General features: G+C 32.6%; 1 protein-coding gene and 1 long non-coding RNA gene across 18 annotated transcripts in view; one reads left to right on the top strand and one right to left on the bottom strand.

Moving 5' to 3' along the window:
• LOC126918090 (uncharacterized) overlaps nt 1–23,372 on the bottom strand; it is a 702,612-nt gene that overhangs the window by 273,216 nt on the left and 406,024 nt on the right. The window lies entirely within an intron of this gene.
• LOC126917565 (protein cycle) overlaps nt 1–23,372 on the top strand; it is a 366,148-nt gene that overhangs the window by 272,652 nt on the left and 70,124 nt on the right. For 9 of the 11 annotated variants that reach the window (XM_050724557.1, XM_050724635.1, XM_050724626.1 and 6 more), the window contains one exon: nt 13,042–13,513. In XM_050724557.1, coding sequence (XP_050580514.1) covers nt 13,042–13,513 — 472 coding nt within the window. Of the gene's footprint in view, nt 1–4,811; nt 5,820–5,842; nt 6,326–13,041; nt 13,514–23,372 lie in introns of those variants that run through there. The other 2 variants (XM_050724616.1, XM_050724577.1) reach the window with 2 other exon arrangements.

Raw genomic sequence — 23,372 nt, forward strand, 5'->3', positions numbered from 1 at the left:
CTTCGCACATTCGATTTTATTCGAATTTCGGGACAACGGAATCGTGGGTATATCATTTTTTCTAACTACTTTCTTTTTCTTTCACTCGTATTACGTCGTGACTAAAAATATTTTGAAAACACATTGTTGCTAATTTATGTCAGATTCTCGAATAGATGAAAATGAAGGTGGTTGCATAAACGTAGTAAAGGAAATATTAATTTTTCGTCTTCTTGGAGAGATTTTCGACCTAAGCATACTTTTTTGTTCTTAGAAAATTTCTCAAATTTGAGGAAATTATGCAAGAATCATTATTGATGTGAATGATTTCTCACTTCAATTTTATGCTACAAATTTTCTAACAATATAAAAAATCTTTACCTACATTGAAATGAAAGCGAGTTTAAGACACAAAAAATTTGAGAATCGCAGAGTGATCGATTAAATTTCGTTTAAATTAGTCAAGTTATTGGAATTCGGGCAATTCAAATTTGAATAAATTAAAACATCGTTGCTAACAGGAAATTGTCATTTCCTTGTTTAAATATCTTTACAAGTTTCTATGCTTATCATTATTAGTCAAATCACTGGATTTCTAGCAATTTTGAACACTTTGTTCCTATGAATCCTATAAATCGACTATCGTTCCTATAAATCGACTTGAGATATGCTTTCAAATTTCGAAAGATGTTGATCCATTTCATCTATTCTTCGATTTGACGTAATAATATTTCTAGTTTCGCATTTATTGATATTAATTGATTAATTAATTAATTGAACTTTATCATATTGTAGTATCGTAAGGAAAAAGCCTGATTAGAGATCGATTAGAACAATGTCGTCTGTCCTTCGGTTGTTAGTTTATATAGGGGAAAAGCCTATGTGACTAAAGTCTCCTAGTTCTTGCGGAGCGTTAACAGGATGGGATTAGAGAGAGGAAAAAATAACGCTAATAGAGGGGGACGATTTGAATTTAAAAAGTTGTTGTTGATCGAGAAGTGAGAGTGAGTCGAGAGGTCAGAGTTAATCGAAGAGTAGAAGAGTAGAGTTGTCAGCGTTGTCGTGTTACAAGAGTTGTTAGCGTTGTTGAGAGATTGAGTGGTTAGCGTTGTCGAGTTGCGTGAGTTACTAGCGTAGCTGAGAGATTGAGTTGTTGGTGTTGTTCAGTTGCGAGAATGGTCGAATTAGAGTAAGATTGTTACATTTAGTTCCAAATTAAACAATCATCGTTTTCTGTCTAATTAATATCTGTATAACTAATTTATCGTAAATAAATTACAAATTATAAATAGTATCAGGAAAAAATTTATAATTAATTTCCTAAATTTCCACGATACTACAATATCTTTACTCTGTTTATAATTACTATTAACATTTTATAAATATCTTCAAATAAATTTCTACGAAAATTCTTATAAATATACTATGTGTGATATACGAAATTTTTGAGCTTTCATTAGCACTGTAATGAGATACGATTACCATGATTATAATGGAAAAATTTCAAACAATTCCAAGAATCTATCTATATAAAAGTAATTTTAAACATAGTTTAATAATGATTCCATTAAATATAACGAATAAATATATAATAATGCAAATTCAAATAATTCGGTGACCCGTGTGATGTACATATGTTTGCAATAAATATTTTTTAACACACATCTACATTTTTAAATTCATATCAAAGATTAATACTACCACGACAATCGTGTCTCGTTGCAGTGCCAATAAAATTTCAATATGGTTTGTAGACATAACGTACATAATATGGGATCCATAAAAAGTTTCTACAAGTATTTAAATACTTTCGTTCAGTACTCTACATGACTACTTCCCTCTAATCTTTTTTATTAAATTTAAAATTTTTTTTCAAACAGTTTAAGTTCAATTAAGTTCACTAACTTTGGCAAGATTTTACCGATGTATATCTGAGACAAGAAAGAAAGTATGTTCTGTTAATCTCCCATTCGAGTCAATTAGTGTCATATCAACGATAAGACGTGAAATTACAAGATATCGATACCATTCCTCAGTGTTTCGCAGAATAAACAGTTCTCAAGCCATTCGAATGACAGTATCGTTAAGATGCAAACTATTATCGCGGTTTCGCACTGTAATTAACGAAACCTGTATTTCCCAATAGGAAAACAGACAGATGAAAATAATTGACGTAATACTCCGTTACGGAAATGCTTCCTAATGTACATATACCTCTTAGTGTGCAAAAACATCATTAACATTTTTAATGACCCGCATCTTAAATCCAGACAATTTCTACTAAAATTATAGAGGAAACCATAAGTCATTTTTATTGATTTTCGAATTTTTGTGCTATTTGTTGAAGAAAACTTACTTTAAAATAATATCATTGGGAAAGGAACGATTTGGTAGACTTAAAGATATGCACAAGCCAGGAAAGTATTCGAATACTCATAGATACATTTTACGAATATATTATGTGTGTTTGAAGCATTTTAAAATTTCATTAGGTCTGTTACAAGACTCGATACTCATCATTATATTGGTAGTTTAAAACAAATTTGATTTTACAAATATATATTTCATAAAGACTAATTATACGTTATATTAATAAACGTCAATATTCAGTGGGACCATATATAACACTCAGTATATGCTTAACATAGCTATTCATGCTGTATACTAATATTTTACTAAATATGCATTTATTTGCAACATACATCTTGCAATTTCTACATATATACATCTTTAGATCGATTTCAAATTTGACTAATATGATCGTAACAGTTGTGTCTTATCACAATGCTAGTAATACTTTTAAATATTTTATACAACACGTACAATATGAAACTAAAATTTTTCTATAGTAAGTGTTCAAATACTTTCGCGAGTCAACGTAAGTTTCATAAAAAGAAGTGATATTTATATTCACGATAAATATTAAAAGTGTACAAAACCAACAACATAATTCAAGATTAAGGAGTTCTTTGCAACAAGGGACGTATCTGTTAAAATCATGTTTCGAAATATTCGAAGTCGAAACTTTCTTTCGTTTATAAAATCGCGATATTTACGAGAGACACCTATAAATTCAATAAATATACTTTGTTTTTAACATACACTAAAATGATAAAAAACATGAATCTTTACTCCTAGTAAAAAGCGATAAAGCTTTGAAGAATATGATTTTGAACGCCGTTCTTCCGAATATCGAGTTTCCTCGTTACATTACTGCATTGAAAGTAGCTATACGCGCGCAATATTTTATTAAACGCAGATTTAGATAAACATAAAGCGATAAAATCAGATATAGGAGCTTTTTAAAACATCTATTGAATAGAAAACAAATATGAGAAATGTATTAAATTCGTAGCTTAATTTGATGTCAAGATCTATAAACTTTTTCTTTATGTATATTAGAATTAATCTTCGATCATTTTTTGTAACTTTACAGCACTAATTTACACAGATTATAAGTTACGTAGACAAAAATTGTGCATCGCTAATTTTGCATGTGAATTCAAAATATATTACGCATCGAAGTTATTGCCTATTATTATAGGTGCAAAAGATGGGTTTTGAAAATAATTGTTTTAATTTTAAAAGTATTAAGATGAAAATTGGTCAAAGATAGCTTTCAATTAACTTTATGCATATCAATCATTTATAATCTTTAAAAGGGCGATAAAAATATATATTTAGTTCGAAAATCAAATAAAACTATAGTATTAATTAATATAGTACTAATTAATATTTGAATTTTAAAATTCCCCCTCTGTAAAATGCGAGCTATTGTAACTTTTCTCCTGTAGTTTGGATATATGTAGTGAAATCCAATTCTGTTTATCTATCTTACTAACCGTTCAAAAATCGCAATGGTCAACTCCAAAAATTGAAAAGTATAGGAGAAAAGTGACAATGTTATAAATACTGTTTTGTTAATTTATTTTAAATTTTGCTATTATTTATACAATTTCCTTCTAATAAATAGACTTATGGACACAAGTCATTCATTTTTTGAAAATTAAACATTGATTGCGTATTTATGAATGAAATGATGTAACAAACGAATGAAATTGATCAGTTTGGCCTTTAGGAGGCTCTTATGCCAGAAGGTTGTTTTGTTAATTTGTTTTAGATTTTGCTATTATTTATATAATTTCCTTTTAATAAATAGACTTATGGACACAAGTCATTCATTTTTTGAAAATTAAACATTAATCGCGTATTTATGCAATGAAATGAAGTAACAAACGCGTGAAATTAATCAGTTTGGCTTTTAGGAGACTCTTATGCCAGAAGGTTGGGGATAAAACGTGGCGATATTTCTTCTAATTGAACAATCAAAAAAGGAAGTCGTAGCTTTCGAAACAAATTTTGAGCGATTCTTACAAAGTGGTTGCGCGAAAACCTTATTGGTTTCCTGTTGAACCTTGCCGAGGGATTAGACCTGCGTATGATGATCACGGTACCATCGACATCGACGCTGTATAAGCGCCTAGGTGTAGGGCGGTTTTAGTCACTCCCACTTGCGCCGGCGACACGCGACCGCGTGGTCTATTTCCTCGTGTCTCGATTTGCCGCGAATTTTCAGTGTTCGTTGTTTCGGAGATTTGGAAAATTTGGTAGCTCTTAACACGGAAATTAGTTCCAGAGATTTAGAAATATGAAAATTTCGAAGCCTTAAAAATGGATGTGTAAACGCATAAATGAAGATTGTGATAATTTTAATCGCGTGAATTTTGTTTTGCTGAAATTGTAAAGATTTAAAAAGGTGTAATAACGTAAAACGTTCATATATTCAATAATGTCAAGCTCTATCAAATTGACACGTACCAATTGATACGCACCCCCTGATATGTAAAGGTCTCCTTGAAAGACAAAAGACTTGTTGATGTCATTGTAACGAAGATTAAAAGCTTCTTGTGGCTCTAGAAAAAACACATCGATAAAGCATTTTCACCGCGAAAGACAGCAAATTATCGTGCAAGTTGGCTGAGTTATCTGAAAACTCTACTACTCTCGTCGAAAGATACTGAGCGATATCAATACCGTAATCGATGACATAAGAAAAAGCGACTCTACTTAGTGCAAAAAGACTGGAAGAAAATCGACTTGAACGTACTAGTAGTACCATTCGTGCTATTATAGCGGCAGCAGAAGTAGGTTGATAAAGGTCATTTTTCAAAGAACATTATTTCAAAGAGTAACATACGATTAAACAAGAACAATAAAGCACTTAATTGAGCGACCAACTGTCGGAGCTTTTGGAGAAGGGAATAGACAGAGAGAAAAGTTGGCATAAACGTAGAAGCAAGCAATAGTTTTAGTCACTCCCACCTGCTGCGGTGGGCCAGAAGAGCACGTGGTCCAGAACAGCGGTAATCCGTATTGCGTCAGGATCTATCATCAGTGTTGTTCCACTTCCACCTCCGGCTAGTCCACCACCACCATCACTACCACCACCCGCGCTCAGTATTCGTTTGCCGCCTCGGGTGAAGAGTGCGCGTGAGTTCGTAAAGTCGTTTGCTACCACCACTACAACCACCACCTCTCTAATGGAACAGTAGTGGCACGGTAAACGATCGCGAAGGTTGCCAACGGTTGTGGCGTTCCTCGTGTATCGTATGGTTCTCGAGGTGGCCGCCTCTTCTTTCGGTAGCACGTGGTAGCATCGAAGAACTCGCGATATTCGACTCAGTGGTCCGCGAGCGGCACGACCTCGTCGTCGTCGAAGAGGCACCCTCGAAGCACGAGGGCATCGGTTGAGAGCAGGGAAGGCGTGAGGCCTTCTGCGCTCCTCGAGGATGACGCCGCTTCCTCGTCGTCGGCGACGACGTGGATGTACGCGCTTCTCGGTAAGCTCTAAACGACGATAAAATATTAGGAAAACGTAGTCGACGAGAGTCGAAACGTGGTTGCAACGTGTAAACAAGTGTCTCAGTGTCCGTGAAAAATTCTGCTCCGTTGTTTGAAACGCAAGGACTGTACGTTGAAATTGTCGCTGGTGAAGTTCAGCTAAAACAACGAGAAATTAAATGTATTTATTTATTAGAAAACACGTTTAATTAAATTTATCGTATTATTTGTTCACGAAGGATTGACAGATTGTTCCTTCAGTTCGTCTCGAGCAACGTGATTCGAGGTGCACGATCGCCTCATTTCCTGGTTCGTCTTATATTCCTCGAGTGCAATAGTGGTGTTCTTTATTGTTAGAAAGCATTTTATATTCGGTGAATATTTGGTGGAATGACACGTGTCAGTGAAAATGTGCACCGTCTTTCTAGGATGCTCCGATCTCGACATAAAATTAACGCTTGTCGACGAACTACGTGCCTCTGGAATCTCACGTTGCGCATCCAAGGTATCTCCCTACTTTCTTCATTAACATCGCCTATGACTGTCCGTTGCAACGATCTAATCATATTGTAAATATGATTTACGTATTGTTACTCGAATGTTTGTCAGACCATGTAGAAATCAGCTTATCTTCGAGACTCTTCAATTCCTGGTAATTTCTAAATTTCTTTCTCTATTCTCCATATCAAATTTTTTCTTTCCTTCTTCTTTTATATCTTCTCTTATCGTAATCAGAGATCAATGTGAAAATGTCTGCTTTATTTATATCTTAAGCGAATGCCTCTTCCTTGGCGCAAAACGTTCATCTTATCCTATTCTCGTTGTTGAATGCGAGGTTGATAATTCTCTTCAATAATCATAATAGTCTTCTTCGTCTAATATTGCTCTCTTCTGATTTGATACGGGCTGGCATTATCTTCTTATCTCTGACTATTACATTCTATATCATTAGCAGCACCCTTTTTCTGCATTTCTCAAGGTGAATTGAACGCGAACGATCATATCATAGTTGCACGTTTGCTACAAAAAATTCATTTCTAAAATTGAAAACGAGATTTTGCACGGGTTTAGAAGCACACTTTACACTTTAACAGATAATATTTATTATTATGATTAGAATTTCTTACCTTGCTTAGTTCCTCTTTCCCCTTCTCTTTTCTTCCTCTTTTCTTTCAATTACACTTTTCGAGAAGATACTTGTAAAATGCAATTACGTTTCTAACATTATTCAATTGTTTAATTTTACATATTCGATGGGTTGATTGTACAATGATGACGAATAAAGTAAAAATTGCCCGGAGGATTGAGATATTGTACTTTTTATAATTTTTATAATTTTGTGGATTGATAAATATCTTTTTGATAATCCGATATAATTATATACTTAAAATATGTGTCTTCTATTGCTGCAATTTGATAAAAATTTGAAGTCACAACGCGTACTTTACTCGAGGTTAAACGAAAGCTAACGTTACATTTTAACATTATCTTCGTGACAGGTGAATACAATTTTTTAAACTTGTACTGTTTAGAGGATATTAAACGCTATTATCGAGCGTTAAATGTAAATCCATCTACTAGTGCCCTTGTTATATAAGATAGTAAAAAAATTAGCCATAGTAGGACAAAGTAGAAATTCCATTAGATAGTTAAAATAATGTTCAACTCCTAACAGAGTAAGGAATAATATTTAAATACGTAAAAATATTAAAATATAGAATTATATATTTTGCAACTTCAAAACGTGTATATCGATTCTACATCAAAGACAAAGGCATTTAACAAGTATATTATTGAATTTAAAGCCGAATTTACACTATTTCACTTTGTTGGGACATGGGGGATGATCGTCGCTTTCACCCTTATTTCATCTGTGTTTGACACTGTGCAAATTCGGCTTTTGACTATAAATTGTTTCAAGCCAATCATCTTTTCTTTTCGTGTAATAAATCGGCATCGCTACCATTATTGATTTTATTTGTAATTGAGTAAATTTCTGCGTGTCATGTAATAGGATGAAAAGATCACTGGTTCCTAACGTCTTTAACGTCTTTCTAAATGACACTGGTCGTGTTACAAAATTACTGTCGGTGTCATTACAACATCATGATAATCATTAGTCTACAAGTTTCTTTCTTTCGTTGTTGTATCGAATTACTGAATGAATTTTACGCCAGATGTGTTGTGCAAACAATATTTAATAATCTTGCACTTGAATTTTTAAATATTTCATCTAGTTTTGCTTATTACTTGACGAGAATTCCATTATTAACAATTTCAGTAAAATCATTTTTTTGATAATATACTATAGAAATACAGATTGAAATAGTAGAGACATAGAACAATATGTAGGCTGAGCCACATAACGTGGTCAACCGACTAGCGAGTGATTGTAAGTGTAAAAATAAGTCGAAAATGTAGAATGGCATTTTTTCTCAGAATGCTTCGTTTCCGAGAAAACTAAATTTGAATTTATTCGCGTGTTAACATATACGCATTAGGCCAGTCCGCATTTAAATATATTAAAGCTCTACTTTCTTACAAATGGAGCCTTAAACGGAAAACTTCCATTCTGCATTTTTGGCTTATTTTGTCATGTGGATTGTTTACTCATATATCTCCAGCTGATTTTACTCAAATTTACTCAAGTTTACTCAAATCTCCTGCTGATCGTTTTTGTTCATACCCAGTTGTTAGTCGTCCAACTTCAGATATGCTTGAAAAATGTTCAAACTCGATTTTCTCGAGAACGAGGCCTGGTTAATATGCCAAAATATAACTTATTTATGCACTGAGAACCCCTTCCCCCTTCTAACCTGTTGACCACATTATGCGACACACCATTAGAATAGATAAGATAAAACATTTGATATATTTTTAATGAAAGTTTAAATTTGAAATAACTAAAGGCATCCTGGAAGTTATATTTGACAAATTTTGCGTAAAGAGTTAACTATTTATTTTGAGTTATTTACTAACTTTAAGTTGATTTTATTTATGGAAATTAGAACCTTATGATATCTTTGTTATAGGAAGAACAAGAAATTAATTTAATTTTCAACAAATAAATTTAGTCTCATTTTTTTTAACAATTTTATGCTAACGATGTCTTTAATTGGTTTTGAACATTGATTTTAACCATATTTGACTCGAATGTCTGCAATCTTATTTTTACTGACGTTGTCTGTATATTGGGTTGTTTAAATTCATGTAAATTTTTTAAGTTTCTGTGTTTTAAAAAATTCCCCGAAATTCGTGAATCATTTTCCAAGTTTCTAGAACACTGTGCAATAATTTTTATTACTACATACTATATCAATCTTTTTAAGCAAAGCAAAATTTGAACGGAAATATGGAAAAAGACGAAGAATTACTTAAAACTACTGGTCGTAAACGACCCAGTATACACATGCGTCATGGGTTAAACATGTTTTTCTAACCAAATGTAGTCGATTAAGAGTTCTGCTAGAAGTTGCTTGGAGTGATTACAACCTAGAATCTTGATTCTTCTTATACGATCAACTTTCACGATCATTTTATTGTTTCTAAATGACATTGATCCTACATTATTTCTTATTACGTACTTAACATATTTTCATTTATATAACACTTATATATCACTTAAAAATATTTTCTGACATTGCTTGAAAATTTTATAATCCACTCTAATCTCTTTTTAGGATTGTACTAAAATTTATATGACATATAATATATTATGTTACATACAAATTATATAAATTTTATTTTTCACTGTTTAAATAATGAGCAATTATATTTTCCTTACGCTTTATTTTATATTTCATGCAATTATTTGTCTTTCTATGTTCAGAAATAAAAATGGAAAGACTATTTTTAAATTTTCATGTTAAAATTGCTTGATCTCGTCCTTGATTTGGAACACAATTGTCTTCGTTTCTTTACACAACTTCATGGAGAGCAGGTTGCATAATGAATATTTCATAATACAAAGTATGATGAACAACTCATTCATTAAACTCACTTCTACCAATTTTTAAAGTTTATTCCTATTTATTTCAGAGATAACTTAACATTTTCTTTCATATACTCCACACACATGATGTACAAGCTTGTATCTAAGAGATTTATATAGACAGAGAGTATATACATATTTTTCATAGTGTTTCAAACTTCTAGACTGCAGCTTTTTTTAACCTTTCTCTATCTAGTTGGAAATGAATGAAAGAAACTATATTTTTATTTAAAAATCAAGAATTGTAGTTTTAAAAACGTTTCTCTTTTTAACATTTAATAAAATAGAGGAAACTATGTTATTATTCTAAAGCCAAAAATTTAAATTACGTTAATTTCCCTATTACACTAAACACAACATTCATCTGTGTTTCTTCTTAGAATTTCATTCACAACAATTTTATGATACCCGTCTCACAACATCTAGTGCGGTCATCAAATGAATGATTCTTTTATCAAATTAAAAGCAATGGAGGTAGTGTTAATTAGGAGAGAATTACATCATTTCGTATCACTAAGGCATTCTACGTGGAGGGTCAATGGGCTCTTGCAACAGCCGTCGCTTTACACTGACATATTAGCACGTGCACACAGGCGAAATGCCATAAAAATACGAAATTGTCTGTCAGCCAGAGAGGTGCAATTAATGTGCGGTTGAAGGCGTACGATTCGCCATAGACCATGTTAGCCCCCTGATTCTTCGCCAATTTGTTATCCGTCTACCAACGCGCTAATGATTCCGAACCTCGTTGTCTTCGCACAATGGCAAAACATTGTTGCCGTGAAAATTTAATTATCTCAACGATTTTTCGAGGTCCATTAAACGAGTATCTGCTGGCTATTCTTCACGATACAGGACGTAGATTAACCACATATAATAGTTATCTCTTCAAGATGATACCTGCCCATCATGTGAGCATGTGAGTTAAAAATGGAAATATGATTAGGTTTAGCTGAGGAGAAAATGTAAATCGCACAACAACGGAGGAGCAGCAATTTATATTTTTACTAAAGCTTAATGAGTATTATAATTGATCATAACATTCTTCATACATGCAAAGCGTTGTACTCGTTAGTGGAAATATTCTATCTACCATTTCGTAAATTTTATCATTTTGTTTTCTCGATTCTCGCATTCATTTCATACAACCACATGTGTATTAAAATTAGGATCACTCTAAATTCGAAAAATTGGATGGCGTACAAATCCCGTATGCTAGAAAAATTAACGGTGTACTGTAACGTTAACCCCAATCCTTAAGCGACATGCTGTTTCATATCGAAAACGATTACAATCGGCTTGGAATATTCACTTAGTTCTTTCTTGTTAATCATCGTACGACAACCTAATGTCAAAAGTCTGGTTCTCTATTTCCGCCATCCGCAGATGCAGAAAATTGGCATTTCCTAACGCGTGAGAAATTATTTGTTAATTATTTGTTAAAGAGGCCAATAGAATAAAGTTTATTTCTTCGAGAAACAATAATATCGAAATGCAGCATTGTTTTTACTTTAACATACAAATACAGTTTTGCATGATTATTCCGCTACAGGCCAGGCGATATTTTCATCCTGTTCTATAATTACCAGATTGTGAAAGTACAAGAACCAATATATGTTTCTTTGCTAACCGAACGCATAATAATTTACATGAATTTCGGCTTGAAATTTCGGCTTTTTGAGCAGATCTATCACACAATGCTCGTCATGTATTAATTTATCTCTTATATATTATTAATATTTAATCTCTTTCATTTATTGTATTTTCGACAATTTGTTCTTCTTTTCCAGTTGCGATTGTTTCGCGTTATCTTGAATTCACTTTATATGATTTGATCTCTGTTAATAATATGGCACTAACCTTTTTGTTTTATTAATATAATTTGAATTTCCACTTGAGATTATTCTATTTTTATAATAAACTATTTAATTTCATTACAATATACATATACCATTACCTTTGTCGAGAACTACAGTCCCAATTTTGTGTATTATAATAAAATATGATAGTTTCTACTTATGTTATTATTAATTTTAAAAGTTTTAAGATTATTTTCAAAGTTCAGAAGTTTTTTAAATAAACACGATCATAATTGAGTTGGAGATACGCCCAAGAATAGTAAGCAAAAAGGGAAGAAAGTTGGAAACAAGAAAAATGACTAATCTTCTTCGTGTTTAAAAACAGCGTCCATAATATGGTCCATAGTTTCATCAATTCTAAATAGTAATAATTATACGTAAAATTAATTAATTGTGTAGAGATCATTTATTACATAATTCATTACATAATTTAGTAGTAAATGCATAATATATCATTAGCATATTTATTTCTCCTTAATTGCGTGCAACAAGGTTGGCGATAAGAACTCAAAGAATATTTATTGCGATTCGGTGAATCAAATAATTTAAACGAATTATTTAAAATACCTGTAAATGTGTAAGGCGTGCAATTTAAAAAGTCATCTTTCGTAAATTAGAATCAAAGATTGTTAAATAAATTTCATCGCTCTTAAAAAATGTAGCTCCTAGTACGAGAAATTTTATGGCATCGTTGACTGCGTGCGGATTCGAAGAAAAGTTCGATGTACAAATTATGCCAAGTTCTTGTTGATTAAAACCATTGGTAGTTTTCCTTACAATATAAAGATCATTATATTAACAGTAACAATAAAGAGGTTACTATAATCTCTAATAATAATCTTAATTCTTTTAGTTTTTGAGTGGCGCATTCATTAACGTGGCACGAATCCATTACCATAATTTTTCAACCATCCAAGATTCGAATTCTTTTAATTTTTGCATGATCTATTCATTAATGTGATACGAATCGATTCCATTCCAGTTTTCGAACTAGAAAACCGATTACTATCAAATTCGCCTGCATGCAAATTTTAATTCTTTCCGTCCTTAAATCGTCGTTTCATTGTCACTCCTGTCGTTGCATCGTTGTTTTCGTTAAAATAGATCGACGAGGAGAGGAATCTTCGACCATTTGCTCCGAGCAGAGTCGTTGATATCGAGATTGAAAAGTATTCTTTAGCGCGATAAAACGATTCCCTTATAGGGACATTCCGATGGCTCGGTCAAAGAGATTCAAACGCGCATCGTTCACGTTCCACGAACACGTGAACTCGTCTTGTCCCGATCTATTCGCATGTTGCAACCACTTTAGGACGCGGCCGTAGCGAAATCAGAATCCGGGTAAAAGAACACGGCTTTATGAATCTTCAGACGAGGGTGGATTACTGCCAGATAGCGGTGGTGTCGTGGAGAACGATGTTATGGTCGGCGATGGCACCTGCGTGAATACCTGCGGCCTCCATCAACATCAACAGCAACATTCTCCAGGTCATCGTTATCGCCAAGAACAACCGCAACTTCAGCAACAACAACAACAACAGTATCAGCAACAACGTCAGCAGGAGGAGCTGGAAGATTTTCTATACTTTCGTGGAACACCGGATCAGGAGATGGTGGCCCAAGAAATGGCACAGAGTTATACGCAGCTCCTCCACCCGAGTCAGGAGCCACAGGAATTCATTTCGTTGGAGGAGCTTCATCCGCGTATTCACCAGGAACATCGTGTTCACGATAACCGCGGTCGGGTAGTCTCAACGATCTTGTCGTCCGATACCCAACTCTACCAGCATCATCATCATCAACAACAACAAGGGAATTACTATAATCTCTCCGCTGTTCAAGAGTAAGTGATAAAAGCTATGCGTTGTTGTCATGTTTAAATAGTTATCGTTTGTGCCCCTCTCCGTTCATCATGGCTACGTACGTTCTGGAAATAAGCGTTTTAGTTCAGGCAATTACGACGGTAGAACTCCATTATTTACTCACATGACATTTTCGTTAATGGTCGATTAACTGACCCCATTAATCCGAATATGAATTCCTGCGAATGAAAAATAATAGATAGAGAAGAAAATTAATGAACTTAAATGAATCGTTTGCCCATCACGTGTTCAAATAAATGGAGTTCTACTGTGCATTCTTATAGTTGTACGCTTCATCTGCGCGATGGAAATCATTTTTCGGTGATTCAGCTTTGGTCTGAAGTAATATAGTAGAACTTCTTTCAGATTAGTGGAACAAATATTAACGCTTTGCACTTGGAAACCATTTCAACGTTTCTTTTCATCAACTCGTTAATTGAAACGCGAATTTCTGGCAGAAAGTTTATGATTACTTTATTTCGTTTATCAGTTTGCTATGATTAAGAAACGTTAGTTTTTGTCATCTATACATATACTCATGTATATCATTGTATTAATATATGTTTATATCTCAAAATGTTTTTAATTATTACCAATTTTCAATTATTTAATTTAGATTAAGTTATTTAAATTATTATTAATAATTACTCAGACGAGTAATAATGAAAAGAAATTCGTTCCCGGAATTATTATACACTTTTATTTAAGAAATTTTTTCCAAAATAAAATGTTTCATTTTGAGAAAAATAAAGTGCCCCCTGATTTTCCGAGGCTTTATCATCAGCTTTGTATTATAAATGCAATGTCTAAAAGATTTACATGAATTGATTATAAAATTATAAAACTCATATCCATAACAGCAAAAATATCGTGACAGCGTAATTGGCATTCTGAGTGCAAAGAATTAACACTATGTACAACAACCAGCTAGTTCCGAACAAGAACTCATAAAACATGATTTTGTTATCGATGGCTTCGAATATTTGAAAAATACAAAAATAATGGTAGCATGTAATTAAAGAAATACATAAATAGATAAGTTACACACGGCGCTAGTATACTATCAGTCATTGACAGTTGATTGTTCCTTTAGCTCTTCATATTGTTAATGCATCTTTGGTAAATTTTCATAGACGCTTACGAATAATTTTTTATTGTCGTATTTCCTGTGTACTGTTATTGTCATATGTACGTGGTCAAAAGTATGGTGCTCGATTGAATTTGTTCTGTCTATCATTATTCATAATTGTGACATGATTGGTGTGTCAGCATCGAAATCTCTAATCAGCTGACGAGTTGGTAATAAAAATTCTATGGAAATCGGTTTTCAGATTATGACATAACTTGATGTATCTACGATATAATAAGACGATTACTCGTGTTATCGGTTAGCCTTGAATTAGCACGTGACCTCATTAATCGTTGTTATTCCTGATTCCTTGATTTCCATTAAACATCTAGAATATGCGCTTCAAATCCGCCTCTGTATGTAATTATCAATAACTATTCGCTTGGAAGAAGTTGATTTTGCATGTTCCTCATTAAATACTAATAAATCTTCCGACTGATGCATCCTGCCTTTTTTTTGTACGTGGAGAAATCCTCATAGACTCTCCGCCGCTCCTAATAATCGGTAACAGCAGAGTAGTGTTGGATTTTTACCGACTAAAACTCCACGATGACCATCCTATGCGTATGACAGGAGTGCTCCAGGAACCTCTTATGAATTGTCTTCAGTTGCACCCCTTTCCCGCGTCCTCTTGTTCGAGCCAGTTCTAATAATTCTCCGACTGTTGAATTTGGAGCTAGGAGGGGGGCATTGTCCCTAGTGCCATCCCCCCTTCTAGTCGCGGACGCTGGGACCGCGGTGAAGCGGCTCTGGGCAACCTAACTGCCATCCCTCTTCGTCGCGTCACCCTACAAGAGTGAGAGTTCTTCCCTCTTTCCCTCCGTGCCCCCTCCTTTATAAGCATAACCTGCTCGCAGAAGAAGCGGACAGCCTCCTAAAAAAAAAGTTTTTTTTTTTTTTTACGTGGAGGAAATCTTCATAGACACCTTCTCGCCACCCTGTGCGTGGGGCGGGGGACACAGGGCGGCAGCAGAAGGTAGTGCCGGATTCTTACCGGCTAAAACCTCCACTACGTTGAGTATAGTAGACCAGCTGCGAGTAATCGTCAGCCCTGGAGTAGCCTTCACACTTCTGCAAATACATTCACCAAGGCGAGGATTCGAACTCGCTACGCATTGTCTTTCAGTTCGAGACCTCAACAAGCGTAGCTGGCTGCCCCACTGATACATCCTACCTAAATAGGTACTTAGTATGCTATTTTCTTCCTCTGCCAATTCATTAACCAAATTATATATAGCCATAATTATATGTGGAACGTTATTAAATACGGAACATTAAATAAAGTCGAATTGTTTGAAAATCTTACATGATATGTAGAAGGCCATTTTTTTCTATCAACTCATTAAACGAGTGGTTTTCGTCCTAATTGTTTCGTTCATAATTTATCAGTGGGACGTTATTAATCCTGATGCGTTCTCTTGGCTGTTCTCGACCTAATTCTGTTTTTCTAATGTTAACAAAATCTCAAATTTCAACAAAGTATAAAAAAGAAAAAAAATGGTATGCATGATTTTTCCTCTCAATTTCATTTTAAACGTCTTCTTAAAACATAACGAATATATTTTGTTTCCTAAAATGCAAGCAGAATTGAAATGTGAAAGTTTGAGGATTCACTTTTGCTTGCATTTTAGGTACTAAGTACCTATTTAGGTAGGATATATCAGTGGGGCAGCCAGCTACGCTTGTTGAGGTCTCGAACTAAAATTCAATGCGTAGCGAGTTCGAATCCTCGCCTTGGTGAATGTATTTGCAGAAGTGTGAAGGCTACTCCAGGGCTGACGATTACTCGCAGCTGGTCTACTATACTCAACGTAGTGGAGGTTTTAGCCGGTAAGAATCCGGCACTACTTTCTGCTGCCGCCCTGTGTCCCCCGCCCCACGCACAGGGTGGCGAGAAGGTGTCTATGAAGATTTCCTCCACGTAAAAAAAAAAAAAAAAAAATTTTTTTTACGAGGCTGTCCACTTCTTCTGCGAGGAGGTTATGCTCGTAAAGGAGGGAACAGGGAGAGAAAGAGGGAAGAACTCTCACCCTTGTAGGGTGACGCGACGAAGAGGGATGGCAGTCAGGCTGCCCAGAGCCGCCTCACCACCGTCCCAGCGGGCCGCGATTAGAAGAGGGGATGGCGCTAGGGGCAATGCCCCCCCTCCTAGCTCCAAATTCAACAGTCGGAGAATCATTAGGACTGGCTCGAACAAGAGGACACGGGAAGAGGCTGTAACTGAAGACAATTCATAAGAGGTTCCTGGAGCACTCCTGTCATACGCATAGGATGGTCATCGTGGAGTTTTACTCAGTAAAAATCCGACACTACTCTGCCGTTATCGATTATTAGCAGCAGCAAAGTGTCTATGAGGATTTCTCCACGTACAAAAAAAAAAGTTAGCAGCCGAGATAAAACATTTAGCGAACGGCGCCACTGTTCATAGAATACCGTTCATGCATAATACTAAACATAAGACTGATATCGCCGTTATCATTCAGAGACAGACATTAATGACGTCTATTGTTACTTATTGAACTCCATTATTCCTAAACATTCGATTTCTTAGCTCACAGAACATGAAAACTTTGTCAGTCGCGTTCATATCTACATGATTCCAATATCTACCAGTTTTCATTATTTACATCATCTTTTTACCTTTAATAGATATTTCACTTATTTTTATAAATAGTTAATTAAATGTTATGTTGTTATCATACTTAATTGGTTAGTTAATGCTACTTATATACATACATATATCGAGTATGCATACTGTCTATCTTAGTTAAAATGTCTTATTTAGTATCTTTTCATTTTTGAAGATATGTTGAAATATTTAAAGTTCCCTGTGTTTTTACCTTTTAAGTAAAATTATACTATATTATATAGACATTTATGAAATAATGTTTAATATTCTAAATTAATAAGAAAAAAATAGAAAGAAAATGATAAAACTTAAGTTAACGAGTAAGAGTTAAACTAGAGAACTATAATTTCAACTGTTCAATCATAATGTAGCAATTTTTGGATCGTAGTAAAAAGAAATAATATATAAACATTTGTAAGTTTTATATACAATAATATAAGACATCTGATTTGAAACTTTTTAAAATTGTTGATTAATCTAATCTTAATTTTGATTCAGATATCTCGATATTTGAAGCAATCTGTATACAGAACATTAAAGATACTTAATTATTAAGATTCTTTAAACCTATTTAGTTTATTTCTTATTTGTTCAATACAGATTTCATTTGCACTGTAATAGGCTGATAGTTTTTATATTAACACTTTATATCTTTATTTCCCAGGACGTCAGAGATTTCTATCAAATTAATTGTTCTGTGAAATTGAAATTAGCATTTAAATCTTTCACATCGTTTATTTCTAGGTTAATTATCTCTAGTGCTTCTAAACAGAAATCTTGAATGCTTTGATTTTACGTACGCCTAAAATCTATATATACTGTGCTGGATAGCATTTGTTATATGCACATCAGTCTCAAACTTCAACATTATTCATATTGTTCATGTTATTGAATAATATTGATGTTGATTAATATCTTACACATTTATATGTACACTTACTCCTATTATTCAATAAGATTCATAATGCAATAACGAACAATTTAATATTTCAAAACTATAAACATTAAAACTTTCATTAAAGCTATATATAGTGGCTATATTGTGACTACTTGAACACTCGTCATAGAAAGCTTTTATGCATATATTGTGTACATTATATGAAACATTTTGAAATTTTATTAGCATTACAGTGTCACATGATTGCCATAATTATATCGATATTTGAAATTAATCTGAAAATGTGTATAAAAGTTACAAGACATTTACTGCGAATACAATATTTTTTTAATACAAAATTAATATGCAACATAAGTAGTTACCTTAAATAACTTTTATGATCTACATGAAATGTACACATACTTCTAATATTTATTATATTTCATAATTTGTATATATGTGTTATTTTCAGGTTTGTTTCAAACTTTACCATTGTCATTGAGACACTCAGATCTCATCACAGTGCTAATGAAACTTAAAAATGTTTTATGTAACATAGATAATGTATTCATAAAAGGTGTCTAAGAATGTTCGGATACTTTCGTGATTCACTCTATGTACGTAGTCATTTCCCTATATCTAACAACCATAATATGTATTTGAAAAAAAGAGTTTCATTGATAATAAAATAAGGGAAAAAATGATTCCTTATTAATTAAAGTTTGACATAAATCGGCAAAAGGAAACATAAATCCGATCGACCAAGCGAGAGATATCGACGTCGGACGTCGTCGTGCCGCAGCCTTTCGAGATCGGCGAACCGACCGGCATGTTTTACTAGAGGCCCGTAAAAGTAGATTAAACGAGCCTTTCCGCAGCAACGAGATATCGAATGTTCTTCTAATAATTGCCACTTGTATATACCCGTTTCCAAGTTTAGCGCAGTTGTGCACAAGAGAGAACTTTAAGAGTAGAGTGGCGCAATCGAACGCGCGCTGCCCTCCAGGGCTTACTTTCCACTCTTTCTCTGGTTCTTATAAGTTCCTGACCCGCGCAAACCAATTTATAAAACTTTATTACATAATCCTCGGATTTTACGATTATCCTACAGATCTGTGCTATCCAACTGTGAAAGAAATCTGTTGAAGAATCAATTCCTGATAAATTGATATAATCCTTTATAGCTTTAGTCATGAACACCTTAAACGATGATATTAGGCTAATGCACATAAAATGTCGACTTTTCAAATAAAAGTTTACAAGACCATATTAAATTATAATTAAGTAGTTTTGTCTCAAATTTGTAACTCTAGGTAACTAAGGTTCCAGAATCAGAAAAATTTTTGCCATGGAATTGTTCTACCTTTTTTATTTACAGTTCCCCTTAAAATAATTTTTGCGTTAAAAAATTATGCAGATGAAATAAAGGATGCTTTTGACAATGTTTTCTCCCAACTGTTAAATTGATATTTCATTAAATTTGATTTCCATTCATTTTTTCCAAATTTAAACTCATATCAGAAGATTACACGAATGTTATGATAATTCATAATAATTGGTAGTAAGTTTCTGATATTTTTATTATAAATCTTCGTAATATTTAATGTATGAAGATAATTTATAACACACTTCTACTTCTTCTTCGATGCAATCTATAACCATTGATGATAGTCTTGCATTGTCTTGTTGAACCTGGCCTTTGGACAAACGACATTTGAAATGCATCAACCTAATATTTTGCATTACAATTACCGTTCTTTTTTGTTTATCTCTATCACGTTTTGTTTAAAGGGCGTAAGTACGTGCAGTCGGTGTCAAGAAGATTTGATCATTGTACAATTTCAATTTCTAAGCTCTGTATCTGTAGTAAACGTACAAGGACCAACAAACGTATATTATATTATGTTACACTTCATTACATACCTAACAATGGAAAAAGAACCCCTGTGTTATTATTTGTTATTGTCTAAGTATTGAAAGAAATATTGACAAAGGGCGAATTCTAATGCCACAAAAAGTTTCAAAGTTTAATACAAGACGTACATGAAGGAACTTCTTAGTTTAATTCTCCACTAAGCATTGTCACTGTTTGTATACAACGTTTGTAAAAAAGTACTTCGTTCAAGCCTGAGCTCAGATTGCAACTATAATTTAGCTCGATTAAAGATTTGTTCGGAGTGAGTAGCGAAAGCCGATATACAAGTTTTGAAATGCGACAATTACTAATATTACACAACGGAAAGAAAAAGTCAAATCGTAAAACAGCGGGTATATTGAAGTATAATTAAAAATACATTTGTAAGAGGAATGCAATATAAAAACATATCAATGTCAATTATATAAAAAAATTTATTTCCATTACGCTAAAACGTTTACGCTATGTCATCAAACATATGAGCTACCTAACTAAATATTAAACTTTCGTGAATAACCGTTGTTAGTTTTAGTTTTATGTTATGTTATGTTAGTTTTAGTTTTATAAAAAATATCTCTTCTTCGGTGTTTCTTTTAATATTTAAGCAACAATAAATAATAATTCAAAAGCTCTTTTCTACTGTTATCTACGTACAACGTAGTATAACATAATGTAATACATTTTTATTGGTGCTTTCTCGTTTGCTGAAAATATAGAGCTTTAAAATTAAAATTATACAGTGTCCGAATCTTTGTGATCGACTAAACCTGACTTTCTAACGGAATATTCTACCTACTTTGCCTTTGCTTTACTTTGTTTCACTTTAATTTTGCATTAAACAATAAATAATAATTCAAAAGCTCTTTTCTACTGTTATCTACGTACAGCGTATTTTTGTTGGTGCTTTTTCGTTTGCTGAAAATATAGAGCTTTAAAATTAAAATTATACAGTGTCCGAATCTTTGTGATCGACTAAACCTGACTTTCTAACGGAATATTCTACCTACTTTGCCTTTGCTTTACTTTGTTTCACTTTAATTTTGCAATAAATCAAGATACGAAGTGTTCATTACTATTCAAAAATATAAAGAAACCGTTTGTAACTTGTTTCTTCGTCCATAAATCTGCCTTTTTTAGAAATAGCTCAGGTATTCTAGCTACTATTTATAGTTCCTCTTAAAATAATTTTTGCGTTAAAAAATTACACAAATGAAATAGAGGATGCTTTTGACAATGTTTTCTCTCAACCGTTAAATTGATATTTCGTTAAATTTGATTTCCATTCATTTTTTCCAAATTGAAACTCATATCAGAAGATTACACGAATGTTATAATAATTCGTAATAATTGGTAGTAAATTTCTGATATTTTTATTATAAATTGATATTGAAGAAAACTGAAGTTTCATCACTGTCTTCATGGTAGCTTTGCTTTTCTCCAGTCAATTTCATTTAATCATTACGTTCTAACAGTCTGTTCGATATAATTTTACTGAAGAAATAAAAAGCATGAAGAACTCCGCATATTTCTACATATCTTCAACATGAAAAAGTATCAGATAGAACTAACGGACTTGGACAATATAAACAATGTGACCTTTTATTATTGATTGTTGTACGCTACACATATCTCAGCGTACGATTAATCCGGATTCGATCGTTTCGTTTTTCGTAGGGGATGAAGAAGTTCATTTTTACCGTTTGATTCTCCACGTCCTTCAAGACGCATTTCACTTCGTATAATTAGTCATCGGAATGGATGATAATCATGTGGTATTAAAGCGAAGATCAGACAGACTTGGTAAGATAGTTCAAATGCTGTTGAAAGGTAAATGGCAGAGATAGCAAATGAAGACACGATTGCATCTTCATTTTTCTGTATGTCTTCTTTTTTACTTGATGCGCGTGTGCATTGATTGTGAAAATGCAGAAACGTTAAGGAAACAAGTTTCGAAAGGAATCTATTGATTTAAACGCAAAAAATTTATATTTCCCAAATTATAAAGTTAAAATAAAAATAAAATAAAAAATTATTAATTATATTATTTCTTAGCAATAAGACTATGCTGCACTTCCGATCTAGATGAACATAAAGAACAGATAAAGAAAAATGGAAATTTTGTATTTTGTAATTATATCAATGTATTTTCGTCAAAGATCAATTCACAGAAGAATACAGCTTGTTAAACAGTGATAATTCTTAAAGGAAAAGTTGCAAAAAGTGTGAAAATCGAATTTAAAAGATTATACAAAGAATGCACAAAAGTTTGGCCTATACAATTTTGTTAAAATGAAGAAGATAATTTTGTTAATTTGAAGCAATTTAGAATAATTTTTTTATATTTTTATTATATATTATGTAGCGTGAAAGAAATTAAGACTATAATTTGTTTAATAACTGAAAAGGAAATACTTACTCGGTAAGCATTAAATTTAATATTTAACTAATTTTACAGCAGAGTAAGAAAGAAATTTTGTTAAAAACCACAATTTAAAAGATACTAACTTTTTTATAAAATTTGTAATTATATTCGTTTACAGATTATTATTATAGTTATATTATTATATTATTATTATTATAGTTATATTTATCTGAAGATTATGAAAACATCAAACAAGTACAGAAAATATTTTCTATCATTGATACTTATATTATTGTGAAGTGAATGTATATATACATATACACTCAACATTACATAATTGTAAAAACTGTCTGCATCATGACGTTTCTCTGTCTGTGTGGTAATATTAATATAGCACCGTAATAGGTAATAATATGCAAATAAAAAAGACACAACTACCACTATGTTCATTTTGTAAATGAAAATGTTACTCAAACTGATAACATATTTCATCCTATTTACTGCTGCACTCCAAACTTCAAGATTTAATGCAGCATGATTATGTGGAATTATCCGGTTTTTTATAACTGTTTTAAAATTAATAAATTCAAGTTTCTCATTATGTAATACATTAGTTGGTAGACACTAATTAACTCTGTAAGTCTGTCAAGACTTGATCAAGCTATATGACGTAAATATTCTGCTTTAGATTTAATAAACGAAATATGAGATTTATTATTAATATCTATCTCGATATTACACTCTTATCGGTAAATGAAAAATGAACAATTTCTTAACTTAATTTAATATAACTAACACAATTTATATTTAAATTTCCACGAATATTGAAATTAAATCATTTCAAAAATGCAGGAAAACGTATATGAAAAAATATTCAGTTTATCTGAATAAATTTTTATGACAAATATATGTATAATATTATAAGTCT

Source organism: Bombus affinis, chromosome 1 (assembly GCF_024516045.1).
Source record: "Bombus affinis isolate iyBomAffi1 chromosome 1, iyBomAffi1.2, whole genome shotgun sequence".
Taxonomy (NCBI): Eukaryota; Metazoa; Arthropoda; class Insecta; order Hymenoptera; family Apidae; genus Bombus; species Bombus affinis.